The sequence below is a fragment of the Phalacrocorax carbo genome, chromosome 12, assembly GCF_963921805.1.
Source record: "Phalacrocorax carbo chromosome 12, bPhaCar2.1, whole genome shotgun sequence".
Taxonomy (NCBI): domain Eukaryota; kingdom Metazoa; phylum Chordata; class Aves; order Suliformes; family Phalacrocoracidae; genus Phalacrocorax; species Phalacrocorax carbo.
Window position 1 is genome coordinate 4,705,959 of NC_087524.1, and position 12,933 is coordinate 4,718,891.

Consider the following 12,933-nt stretch of genomic DNA (forward strand, 5'->3'; position numbering starts at 1 on the left):
TGTAATAATTGTAACATGGGACTGCACTCTGGCAAGGCTCAGGATGTGTTCCTTCACTCCCAGTCCTTTCAGCAACCCTCCTCTTAAAATTCCTGGATTTTATAACTACCTGTCTGCTCCTTAGTCCCCACTTCTTCCCTGTGGATTGCTGACAACCCTCTAGACTCCAGATTACCTGCTCATCCTTTGCTCATCCAAGTCAGAATGACCTTCGAACATAAAACTAGTTGCCCAGGGGAGCATGCACTTTTCTGTGAATTATTGCCTTGACTTTCAGATAGTTGGCTCAAAGCTGTTTCATTATCAGCTACGTGTGAACTGTATGATACACATCCCTGCTAATCACATCTTTAATTCTTTAGTTCACTGAGGTATTCCTCAGGATTGAGCATTTCTGGAAAATACAATACAGAGCTTCAAAATCCTCATTCAGCTCTAAACTCTATCCTACACGAGTGATTTAAAATCCAAAATATTATTTGGAAATCTGGGTTTTTAAAAAAATATATATATCAGAACGATCTGCCTGTCTAGCAAGTCCTAGAGGTGGAAAACAACGCAAATGCAGCGAACCAAGTGGTTCTATTTTGTGCAAAACAACCTGCTATCCTTTGGAATCCCTGGCATAATTACCAACCATCCCAGCTGCACTGACTGAAGTAAGTTCACCATAAGCTAATCTTGTGTTACGGTCTCAGTGTCAGTCTTCATTTTGCTTAGCTTGTTTAACATCTCTACTGTTTTGCAGGTTCTGCATTAATTACACCACAGAGGGCTATTCAAGAGTGACACTGCCATACAGCATCCCAGGTGAACAGTGAACACTTTGTTGAACATGAGCACAAACACTATGGATTCCCGAGTGTTTCCTTAAACTTAAAATCCTCACTAGTAAAGGCAGATACATCCCTCGTTTAGTCCCAGTGCAGAATGAGCTCCTGGATAATTTCTACTTTATGGATTCACACTGCATCCACCCCTTCCTTATTTGCAAGGCATAAAGTGCTGCTGTGTTTCCACAACAATTCACTTCATATCACGTTATCCAGGGTAACAATGACTATGTAGATGTTAAGTGAAAACACTGTTGATCCCTTCTTACAGTGTATGAAGTCACCAATTTAAGATGGGTAGAATAGTACCAAGACTCAATTTTTGAAGGCACAGCCCCTACAATCCCTGTGCCTGCTGATTACTCAAGTACTCTTTGGGATATTCTGCTTGCTGCGTCAGTTTAACTAAAATACAACAGAAGTGCAAGGTGGATGAACTGCCTGCCCAGACCCATAGTCTGAAAGAGAATCCATAGCACATGCTACATGTAAACTGTATAGTCTCCTTGCACAGAGAGCCTCTATAGCACCCAGGATGTACGTTCACCCAGCAGGCACGGTGATCATGACCTGGATCACAGTGGAGAACAGAAAACCTACCACCTTGATTACAGCAAAGACCTTAATTAAAAAGCTTTAGTTAACAAAAAAGCTTAATTAATTAATGTTCACTAATGGTTTGTTTTGACCCAAGTAGCCTACAGGGTGCTCCCACAAGTGTAGCTGGTGTATCCAAAGGAGGGGTAATCCTGGCAACCTTCGCTGGGCATTTTTGTGAGCAGCTGAGGCCAATGGTCCTGTATCTGGCACAGCTGTAGCTGGATGAGGCTGCATGCCTGATATCAAGATGGGCAAGACAAAAAAATCCCAAATCAGATTTGTTTCTTTTTCAACCTCTGAGATCCCAAGTATTTGCCAGCTACTCAGGTCAAAAGGGGTGAGATCGGATTTGCTTGGTACATGTAAAACACCCAGTGTTGCATGTCTGACCTCAGAAGTAGTTACAAGATGACAAGAAGGGGGGGAAAAAAAAAAATCACATACTTCATGTTTTTAATTATTTCTTTACTAAAGCAAAGCCCAGAAAGCTTTATATTGTAAAGTCCTAACATGAAGCCGTAACACAAGGAAATGCATCAACTTTTTATTTGGATGACGATTTGCAGTTTAAACCTTTCTTTCTAAAACGCCCATAATTTTTAAGAAAAAAAAAATATTAAAAGAGGATGGCTGTTCCTTCGCCGTTTCCATGTGGTGGGTGAGGTCTCTGGGCATGCCCCACTTGCCTGCCCTTAAAAGCAAGGACCTCCACAATGCTGCAGGGTCTCTGAAGGTGGAGTTACAAAATGGAGGGCTTCTCTGGCCAAGGATTTCCAAGAGAATGGTACTTCCCTCCTTACCAGCGGTGAGTATTTACTGTAGGAATACAAAAAGTAATCTGCGGGGTTGAGGGGCAACCTCTGGTGCTCGCCTAGGATGGGCAGCAGCCTGGTAGACCTGGTGTGGGGCCGATGTTGTTACTGCTGCCCCAGGGGCTTGAAGCCCCTTTGCCCTCTCTTGTGCCTGTGGCTTGTGCTCTTGCCTTGCGTCCTCGCTGGGCAGAGGGGGCTGGAACAGCTGGGTTTTCCCTCTGAGAGATGCGGCAGGGAACGCGGGTGCTGGCACCTGCCTTCCACGCGTCCTCCACCCGCCTCCCCGGTGTTAACCTGAGGGGTTCTGAGATCCCATCGTTGCTCTGGAGAGGATTCACTTCACGATTTCAAAGTGCCCATCCTATTTCTCGTTCGCCCCCGAAGCTCACGTACGCCCTGTGTCCTCACAGGAGAGCCCCGGGCAGGCGCGGGCGCTGCGCTGCCCGCCTGAGGCGCCGCGGCCCCCGGAGGACTAACGGCAGCCGGGCCCGCCCCCCCTCGCCGCGGCCCCCGGCTGCCTCCCCCGGTGTCCCAGCGGTGCCGGCTCCCCGCGGCTCCTCTGCCGCCCTCCCCAGAGCCCGCCCGCGGCCTGGGCCTCGCCGCCCTCCCCGTCCTGCCTCGCCTCCCGTAAGCGCGCCTTAGCCCGCGGTACCGGGCGCCCCTCGCACACCCTCGCTGCGGTTAAAGGTCTTTTTATTATTGTTATTCCCTAACAGAAAAAAAACCAATTGAAACTAGCGAACGCCCCGCGGGTCGCCCAGCGCCGGCGTCTCCTGCTGCCCTGGGGCTGCAGTGACCGGCCTCGCCGGGGTGTGCGCGGCTGGGCAGTGCGGCCGCCCAGCTGCCGGCTTCGGCGCGGCTGGAGGGTGCTGCGGACTCGTACGAGCTGGGCAGGCGGGCGAGGCCCGGAGCGCTGGCTCAGGCGGTGGGCATTAGCCGGGCCCCGGGGAGAAGGGGGACGCGGCGTGCCGGCGGAATGCGGTAGGCGCTGCGCGCGGCGAGCCTTTAGCTGGAATACGGTAGCGGGAGGGGCGGGGCGAGGCACCTCTCTGGCGGAGAAGATCCTGTCTAGTTGGCATCTCTATGGTCCCGGATGTGGTGGCGCCGGGGGGGACGCGCTCGCTCCTCCCGCCCCTCCTCTCTATGGTGACTTTCCGGGGGGAAGGGCCGCCACCGGCGCCGCGCGCCTGCGTGAGCCGGGCTCCCCCCGCCCCGAGGCCGCCGTCCCGGGCGCTCGCAGCGCCGCCGGTGCGGAGGAAGGCGCGCGCCCCGCCCCGCCCTCCAGCCGCGCCGGGGGGGGCCCGCGCCCCCGCCCCGCCGCTCCATCCCCGGGGCTGCGCGGCGGCAAATGGTGGGGCCGGATGATGCCGGAGGTGCGGGCAGCGCTGCCGTGCTTCCCGCGGGAAGGCAGGAGGAGGCGACAGCGGCGGCGGAGGAGGAAGACGAAGAGGAGGAGGACGGGGAACGGGATGGGAGCCGGGGCTTGAGCCGAAGGAGCGGCGGGCCGGGGCCGGAGCGGCTGCTGCAGCGGTACTTGGCGGCGGGTGGGAAGCGGTGCCCGGAGAAGCCCGCCAACGGGGCCGCCTACGCCGTGGGCCCCCGCGGGAGGATGACCAACGGGGACGTCGGCTTCTTGCTGCCGCCGCCACCGGAGGAACCGCCGCCCCCTCGGGCCGAGCCGGGGGAGGAGGAGGAGGAGGAGGAGGAGGAAGAAGCGAAACTGCAGAACGGGGGCTTTCTCCTGTGCCCGGCGGGCGGCGGCCCCGCGGGAACCGCCTTGGAAGAGCCGCTGAGGAGCTGCCGGCTGCGGGGCGAGGCGGAGCGGCGCGGGGGGACGGCCGGCAGCCCCCCGCCGCCCCTCGGCCCCGGGGACGCCGCCGGCAGCCGGGCGCAGGCCGCGCCCGGTGCGCGGACCTCCCGGGGCCTGGCGGAGCCCCTCGGCTTCACGGACGTGAACCTGAACTCCCGCAACACCTACGAGGTGAGCCGCCGCCGCAGCGCCCCGGAGCACTTGCCCCACGGGGGGGCGGCCACCGCCGCCCCGGTGCCGCCGCAGGAGCCGGCGGAGAGGGCCCGCCGTGCGGGCATCGCCGCCGCCGGCAGCAGCTTTGCAGAGTTCTTCACCAGGTAAAGGAGCGGGCGGCGGGGCCTGTACCGGCGGCCCACTGGTGTCCCGCGGGGCGCGGGTGGGCTGGGGCCGGCGGGGCCGGGGCGCGATGGGGCGGGGTGGGCTGGGGGACCGCGTCTCGGCGGCCAGCAGTGTCTCGCTGCTGGGCAGATGATAAGCGCTTCCAACCCCGCCGGGATCTTTTGCCACCCGGTAAATATCGCTGCAGCAGGAAAGAGGCTTCGCGTTGGACGTGGGGGTGATGTGGTAAAGATGCTTTTGCTGCTACGAACTACCGGGGCTTCAAACTGGAATTCGCTTTCTGTGCCAGAGCGGTTACTGGCTGAAGGCGTACTGATTAAAGGTGTGCTGATTAAACCGCTTGACGTTACTGGAAAATTGTTGGTATTGGAAGCAGCTTTCGGGTCATTCTGAGAATCACCCTGGAAGTTTAGGAGCCTCATAAAGCTCTTGCTGCTTGTTGACAGCACAGATACGATTTACCTAAAGCGTTGTGCGGAAAGCTTCGGGGGCTAGGTTTTGTGCTCAAAATAATCGGGCTTCTGTTAAGTTGCTAGCACAAAGCCAAAAACCTTAGGACATCCGGCTTTGTTACCCGGGGACCCTGTAGCATCGCTCGATCTTTAATGTACTCCCAGGAGATGCGTCTTGACTATAGCAGTTTATAGCATACTCTATATTACTTTTATTCGCTTTGAAGAGGGGAGTTTAATTTCTAAATTTCTAAGAAGTTTTTATTCACCAAAACCCTGGCTGTATCGTTACTGTGTGACAGTCGCTCTGATAGCACAGTGGGTCTCCTAAGTGTTTTGAGAAGGCAGAATAAGATTAAATCTATTAACTGAAGAACTGATAACAGAAGAAGAGAGGCTTGATCTCAGGGCAGGGTCCCAAACTGAGAAAGAGGCTCCTTTTGCCAGCCCTCAGGAAAGGGGGAGGTGGATTCCTGCCTGAGGGTGAGGACAGTGGCGGTTGCGGGGTAAGTTTGATGCCTCCACTTTGTTTCAGGGATGGGTTGAGAGATGTCCTCTATTCCCACTATTTCCTATTAGTGTTCTTCCCTCCCACACTTTTTTTGTGTTCCCCATGGTACGTGACTGCAGTATATTACTTTCCCTTTGCCTCATTACTTGAATGCTTTGACCAGTAACATTGGTACTTGCCACTTTTTGCCCCTGAGCGGAGCTTAATGACATTCTGGAGACTATTCCTCATAGAAAAGACTGAACTTGGTGTGTGGTAGAAGTTGTTGTCAGTATAAGCTGATGTTTGCTCTTTTCCGTGCAGGCTTGGATGATACATGGAAAGATGTAATTGCTTCTTTCCTGGCAAAAGCTATAGTGCTGACACCTCAGTGAAAAAAAAGGATTAGCCAGAGAGCCAATTTCATAGCCCCTGACTGGCCCAGCTGGCTGCACCTCCTGTATGTTTTGCCTGGTGAGCAATATTGGCTTCGGAGACTTTGCCTTCAGCTCTGCCATAAAAGTGTCTTGGTTACAGCTGATTTCATCTGAGCAGCTAAAATGAGATCTACTAATAAAAAACACTTTTACTGATTTTAAAAAACAAACCCAAACTTCTCTTCCTTGATAGATTTGTCTTTAGATACATTAACACTAGGGTTTGTAGCCTCCATTGCTTGAAAAAGTGGTAATAAGATTTTCTTTTCATATTTTTTTGAGTAGCTAGTTCGTGTCTTCTGAATGATTGCTGATAATTTTAAACCTTAGACCTCTCACTTCTTTTAAACAGCTCAGATTCATTCAAAACTGGCAGTTGCTATTGTGAGTGGATTTTTCTCCAGCTCTTAGAAGGAGAAATACCTTGGCTCTCAGTAACGAGGAATCAAATTGTTAAAAACTGCCCTGTGATTGAATGTTGGTAGCAACTGTAGCTCTGTGTGAAGCTTCTCAGCACATGGTTGCTTGTATGTTTGAATGAGCACATAAATGATGTTGCTCCCCGAAGTTTAAGTTGTACTGGGTGGCCGTGTTCTATAACGGGTACTTGCTAAGAGAGAACAGCTCGTTCGTGTGTTGTCAGAGTGTGTACCTGCTCCCACAGCGTACAAGAAAAGGAACTGGATGTGCTAAACACAGGTCACAGCAGTCTGGAGCACCTTATGGAGGATGTTCTGCACTTGTAACACTCTTTGTCTAGTTTACAAACTGTCTTAAAATTTGGTAGCTCCCATTGTTTTTTTCTAATAGTCGTGATTATATGGAAAATCTTTTAAAAGGTGGACATTTCTTGCTGTTATTTAAAAACTGAGAGAAGGCGCAGGGGAAATCCTGCTGCCTTCAGTGTGAAAGCTTCATTGTTGTAACTGCCCAGTCAGCCAAACTGTTCGGTCATGGCAGATCTGGGTTAGGAGGCTGCTCTTTCCAGCTGCTTGTTCCCACCTCTTCAGTTATCAGACTTGCCTGCTTCGCAGTTCTTTGAAATAATCAGCATTAACTCTCTTCATTTCACTGAACCGGAGGAGAAACCGATGAGGTGAGGTAGGGGGAAAAAGCGAGCAGCTGTCAACAGCAGCATCTTACCCGAGCTCTGTGACCGGAAGAGTGTCTGTGCCCTCGAGATTGTCAGTAATAATTATTCTAAGATCATGGGAAAGTTTACATCAATGATAAATTTTTTGTGGTTTGTTGTGGTTTTTTTCTGTGGGTTTTTTTTTGGTAAGTATTAGGTGTAACACTTGGCCCTGGGATGTGAAGTTGTATTTCTGCCAAATTATTAAGCCTTTGAAATCAGCGCTAACAACTTTTAGCTGAAAATTAAAAATTTTTGCTGTCTTTTTGTTTTACCTCTTCGGTTTTTTTCAGCATGTGAAGTGGGATGCCTCAAGTAAATCAGAGGTATGTGGAGCAGAGTGGCGTGGCAAGGAAAATTGCATGACTATAGTCACTTGTCTCCACTGTGCTACTGTTTTGGTCAGAGTATTAAGTGGCTTCTTGAAAGTCACCAGTCACTCTCTTGTATTCCTGTGTATGACTCTCAATACAGGCATATGTAGGCACTGTTCTTATGGTTTGTGGTCTTGCATAGCAGCTTACAAGTGCAACACTCTGTTCTTGGTTGTTGGATCACTTTTGGGTAACCCCAGTGGATCGTGTTGGCTACAGAATGGTTCAGTGAGCAGGAATGTTGCATGGACAGTTGAATTAAAGCCATGCTGATTACCTTGATTGCAGTATGCTTTATCCCCCAGAGCAGCACATACGGAGCAAAGCAGTAGACCAAAAAGGGCAGGCAGCAGTGAGTATTCCAGGGCTGAGATGAAGCCATGGTGATTCTGAACCTCTTATAAAGATGAATTATACCTCATAGTTCTACGCTTATGTGCCAGGCATCTTCTCGGCTTGTGTAGATATTGTTCCTTTCTGAATTGTGTATTTACTAGATAAATTTGGTGTCTGTTAGTTGAAGTTTCTCATTCTTGGGTTCAAAGCTTGCTGTAGACAACAGCAGTGCTAGCTACTTTGTTGTAGTAAAGGAACATTTTCTCAAATATTTATTTTCCAGAATTTGTCTAACAAGTTTTCCTGATAAAATCCCAAAGAGCTTGCTTCATAGCTGCTAATTCTTGTGGGTGTTTAGCATGTGCTGTGAGCAGTAGGTGTAAGGGGTTGTAAGTATGGATGGTAGTCAGCACTTATACGCTTGTGAAAACTCTCTCTAGTCTTACCTTTCCTTCCTCACCCAGAAGGGTTGTGCTTAGTGTGCAGAAGTTTTGAAAAACCTTCCTCATGGAGATGATGGAAGGTTGAAGGGAGTCAGTATGTGTAGGAACGAAGAACTGAGAAATCGCTGAAGCCCACATCTTTTTCTCCCTCTTCGTAAATGCCGTTCTGTGATTCAGTAAGTAGGTAGTTCTTCAAAAGCTGCTCATCATCTTGCTCCTACAAATGTCCTTTACAGAGACTGTGGAGGGCTGCAAAGAGGCTCATTTCCCTGAGTGTTGTTACTTGTGTACAGGGTAATGTCTCTAGATCTGCAGTTTGTATTTCAATTTATTACTAAGTAGCACTTGAAGCTCGCTGAGCCGGGTAGGCATATGCTTAGTCTACAGTTGCCTCTTGCCAATGCTTAATACCAGAATCAATGTTTCTTTTTGTATAGAAAGCTTGTCTGTTTCATAGATCAGCATGAAACTTCAGAGGCTGTTCTGCCCATCTATGAGGAAGAAACCTGTTTTGTGGGGTTTTAGTCAAAACTGAGTGTCAGGCGGGGAATGAGCTGTGCTAGTTGCGACAGATCTTCTAAACCTTCTGTTTGTATAAAGATCAAGGGACAGCTTGATGGGACCACTTCACAATGCTTAATTTATATTCCTGTATTGCCTGTGCCTAATCTTGGTCTGTTCTTGCTGACATCCTGAGAGACTTGTTTGGTCTTGGGGTTGTTTTTTTTACCCTGTCCAGATAAGAAAAAATAGTGCTTCTGACAGGTCAGGGAAATATATTGACAATATACTAGAAAGATAATTAGAGCTAAGGGGATACCACAAAGCTTCCCCCCGGAAATTGTGGGGCACCCTTTTGTCTTTGTCAGACCTAGTTTTTTTCTTTAAGCAATCTTGTAACTTCAGTGAACAAGCGGATAATTATAAATTATGAATTTGACTTAAAGCTGACTGGAGAAAGTAGGCAAGAGACCTGGAGCCCAACCTCTGACTAACTTCAAACAGTATTTTCTTCCTGAGTTAGACACATAATTAACTTGCTGTAAATATGAAAAAGCATTCATGTTATCAAAATGAGAAGCTTCTCTGTAGATTCTTCATTCATTGTTCGCTGGGAATTTCTTATTTTATCAAGTTGTGTTGACATGTTCACCAGTTTCTGGCTTTCAGTCATATGTAATGAATATAATGACAACTTAAGTAAGGGTAATCTCCAAAGTAAAACAAACTGTCAGAAACTTTGAAGATGAATGCTCAGGATTTTTCTTTATGTCCCAACCTTTTAATAACTGTGTACATAGAAAATTTAACCCTAATTCATAAACTTTTTTAAATAAAAAAGGTCAAGGAAATCCTCTGCGCATCTAAAGTTCCTCTCACAAATGTGGATCCTACTGTAGAAAAGAAAATCTATATGGCAGCAGCCTTGTTTTTAGTACTGTACCAGTTCCAAGCAGCTCATGAAAATGAGCAAGTCCTCAAAGTCTGAGTTGGAAATGCTTGTCTGAGAAAGGTTTGTTCCCAGGCCTCATGATGTGTAGATCTTAGTTTTGTGTGTCTGAAAAACATTAGCAATAGCTGTTTCACCATAAGTATGCAAGATGCTGTCCACCTGTGTTATCTTGGCTAGGAGGTCTGTTGCATAGCAAACCAAGGTTAAATTTCAGGTGCTCAAGCATGGGAATCACATGCTGATTTAACTCTGGATAGGTATCAGGTTGCTATATTGCTCCAACTTCTGTCTGCAGCCTGTCTGTTTTTTTTCTCCTAAAAACCTGACTAAATAGATGTCCCTTCTAAGACCATAGAGCCACATGTATAACTTCCATCAGTGTAACCTACCCAAAGTACTATTAGCAATTTCTCTGCTCTCTTTAGTAGACAGTGTAATATTCTACATTGGTACAGGTATTTGCACTGGGAGTAGAATAATCCTAATAGGATTTTGCCTGAAGTAAGTTCTCCTTAAACTAATGCTGTAGTTCTTGGGGGGGAGTGTTTTGTGGGGGTTTTTTCAAGCCAAACAGCTGAAATTGCTGCTCAGTGTGTAACAAACTGATGGAGTTATAGCTTGTTTTGCTGAGGAGTGCCTTACAGGGGCTTTAAACCTAACCTGAAACCACTTTGCAGAGACCTTTTTCATTCCTTGGTCTCTTCTGCCTATTTTGTGTCACAGAATTTCTTGCAGACACAATATGTTGAGAGTAGTGTGACAAAGGGAATGGGACTTCCCTTCTGACTAGGCGACAACTAGAAGGAGGATGTTTTACATGGAAAACAACAACCGAAGGAGGTTGCTTTAATCACAGCTGGCCTCTAAGAAAATCATAGTTTTATGCTTTTGCTCTTCTGGCTGTTCAGTTATTCATTAGGCTATTTAGTTTTGATTTTTTAAGAGTGGAAAACGAGTTTAAGGGTTTTGATCATACTTCATTCAGATGGATGCAAAAATTTTTTATTCCTTTTCAGTTTCTGGGCACTGCTGAGATGTCATTTTTTTAACCCTTATTGGTAGTCTTGTTCAGCTGGGAAGGGACTAGGTTTGTTAGACTGGGTAGTAGGCATTGCTTTAAGCTGCTTGACCTGAGATGGTGCTGTGCTTCTCAGCCTTTTTATTATTGCTTTCTAAGGAAGGGAAGCTTAGGCAGTTACTGCCTGATCTCTCTAATACTGCAGCCTGTTAGCCAGGTTCAGTCAAACTTCTCCAAGACTGAGAGGACTTGAATATAAAGATCTTAGAAGTTTTTGAATGCAGGCTGAACATAAGGAGAGCCTGCAAAAGACAGGCTCTGCTAATTTGGCTCTCTATTTGCAGAAATCGGTCAGCTGTGCAAACTGCCTGCAGAGCATATTGCTTCTGGTCTGGCACTGGGGTAGCAGTGTGAGAGGTGGATGGATGTTGTGTGGGTGAACTAATGATTTCTATTAGTAGGAAACTAGTTTTGGTGGTCATAGATGAGTTTATACTTCCAGAACTTCTGAGACCCAAACACTCAGGCTGGTGTTCTTGTAAATGCCTTTCCTCCCAACTGAAAAGAATACCTGTATCCTATGGGAGAAAGATCTTTGCAGTTTTCCCTCCATTATTCTTCAAGGTACTCCTTTATCAAGAAGAAATAGTATTCAATTTTCACTGTTATATTGGTAACTTTTATTTAATGGGCTCTTGGGTAAGTGAAAGAGTCTCTCTTGATCAGGTGTTATAATAAAAGCTCCTTTGTTGGCTCCCCTTGCCTAGGGCAGTTCCGTTGATCAAAACAAACTTCCTGAAGGCCAGCTGTAGGGAAACGGGAGAGAGCAATGGAACTTCTGTAGCCCTCCTGCCCCTGCTAGAACCGCAGAAACCCATTCTTGCTGCTGCTGCCTCTGTCGCTGAGGTCTGGTTTGATGTGCTGAGAAGGGTGATTGTGCTTCATGCATCTTAATTGTGCTCCAAGAACAGCAAAGAGTTGTTGATGCCAGCTCCTCTTCTTTCTGTAGCAGGGGAAGGTTGGCCCTGGCCATGTCTCAGACCCTGCAAAGCCCAGTCCGATCTGTATTGTTTCAGTTGCCTAATGTGTACATTAATGTAGGATCTTGTCTGTCTTGCTGCTGGGCAATAATGAAGCTGTTTGTATGCTGGATGTCAGAATGCTTTTTAAAAAAAACTAAAAACCCCCAACCACCACCACCAACAAAAAAAACCCAAAACCCCAAACACATGAACTGTTAAAGGTATTTGGGTGGTTGGTAGCTGTGAAATGGGAAGCAGTGGAGATTCCAGTGCACAAAGTATCTCTGCTTTGGGTGACTGAGGGAGCTGGGGGTGTTTGGCCTGGAGAAGAGGAGGATGAGGGGAGACGTTATTGCTCTTTACAACGACCTGAAAGGAGGTTGCAGCAAGGTGGGTGTTGGTCTATCTTCCCAGGTAACAAGTGACAGGATGAGAGGAATGGCCTCAGGCTGCATCAGGGGAGGTTTAGATTGGATATTAGGAAGAATTTCTTCACTGAAAGGGTTGTCAAGCACTGGAACTGGGGAAGTGGTGGAGCCAGCATCCCTGGAGGTATTTAAAATCTGTGCAGATCTAGTGCTTAGGGACATGGTTTAGTGGTGGGTATGGCAGTGCTCGGCTAATGGTTGGACTTGATGATCTTTAAAGGTCTTTTCCAATCTAAATGATTCTATGATCCTAGCTTTTTGTTGTTGTAAACTTAGGTGTTTTGCAAGTGGCTTGCTGTTGCTCGAATTCTGTAGGCAGCTGAGTGGTAGATTGGGGAATTTCTTCCTTGCTTTGTAAAACACAAAGCCATGAGGCAAGACTGGAAGGAGTCAGGCTTTTACATATTAATGTATCAGCTGTCTAACAGATCAAAAATGGATTCTTGCATTTTGTAGTATTTATGCAATTTATCACTGAAGCAGTGTCATAAAATATATTGTGAATTGCTAACCACAGCAAAAACCTGATACACTGAGTGGCTACAAAAGTAGTATAGTAGTACTTTGTAGTACTACATTACACAGTCAAGTAGTCGACAGGCGCCCTGGGAGCAGAAGGGAGAAATATTAAATGAGGTTTAACCAGGCTGGTCAGAGTAGTAAAGCGTCACCAACTCCTGGGACAATCTTCAAAACAAAACTCTGCCCTGTGTTTGAACTTATGGTTCACAGACTTGCAGGCTGTTTTAAGGGCTGGAAGTCTTTCTCTCCTTTGCCTTGAAAATGTGTCTCTCATAGGAGCATTTGGACTATAGATATAGTGACTGCCCTGGTAAAGCTGGTGATTTTTTTGCCTTAACTGAAAGTGAGTTACTACTAGAACAGTTTTAGGTAGTTTGCTTCATTAGGTTCTACTGTGAGATAGCTTGGTGAGCTGATCGAAGAATTTGCTGT

General features: G+C 47.5%; 1 protein-coding gene across 4 annotated transcripts in view; it reads left to right on the forward strand.

The window, feature by feature from the left end:
* Nucleotides 1-2,164: 2,164 nt before the first annotated feature.
* The window catches only part of TBC1D12 (TBC1 domain family member 12), a 47,060-nt gene continuing 36,291 nt past the window's right edge, over nucleotides 2,165-12,933 (forward strand). Inside the window, exon 1 of one of the 4 annotated variants that reach the window (XM_064463803.1) lies at nucleotides 2,165-2,238. In XM_064463803.1, coding sequence (XP_064319873.1) covers nucleotides 2,180-2,238 — 59 coding nt within the window. In that variant the 5' untranslated portion in view covers nucleotides 2,165-2,179. Of the gene's footprint in view, nucleotides 2,239-3,355; nucleotides 4,373-12,933 lie in introns of those variants that run through there. The other 3 variants (XM_064463802.1, XM_064463800.1, XM_064463801.1) reach the window with 3 other exon arrangements.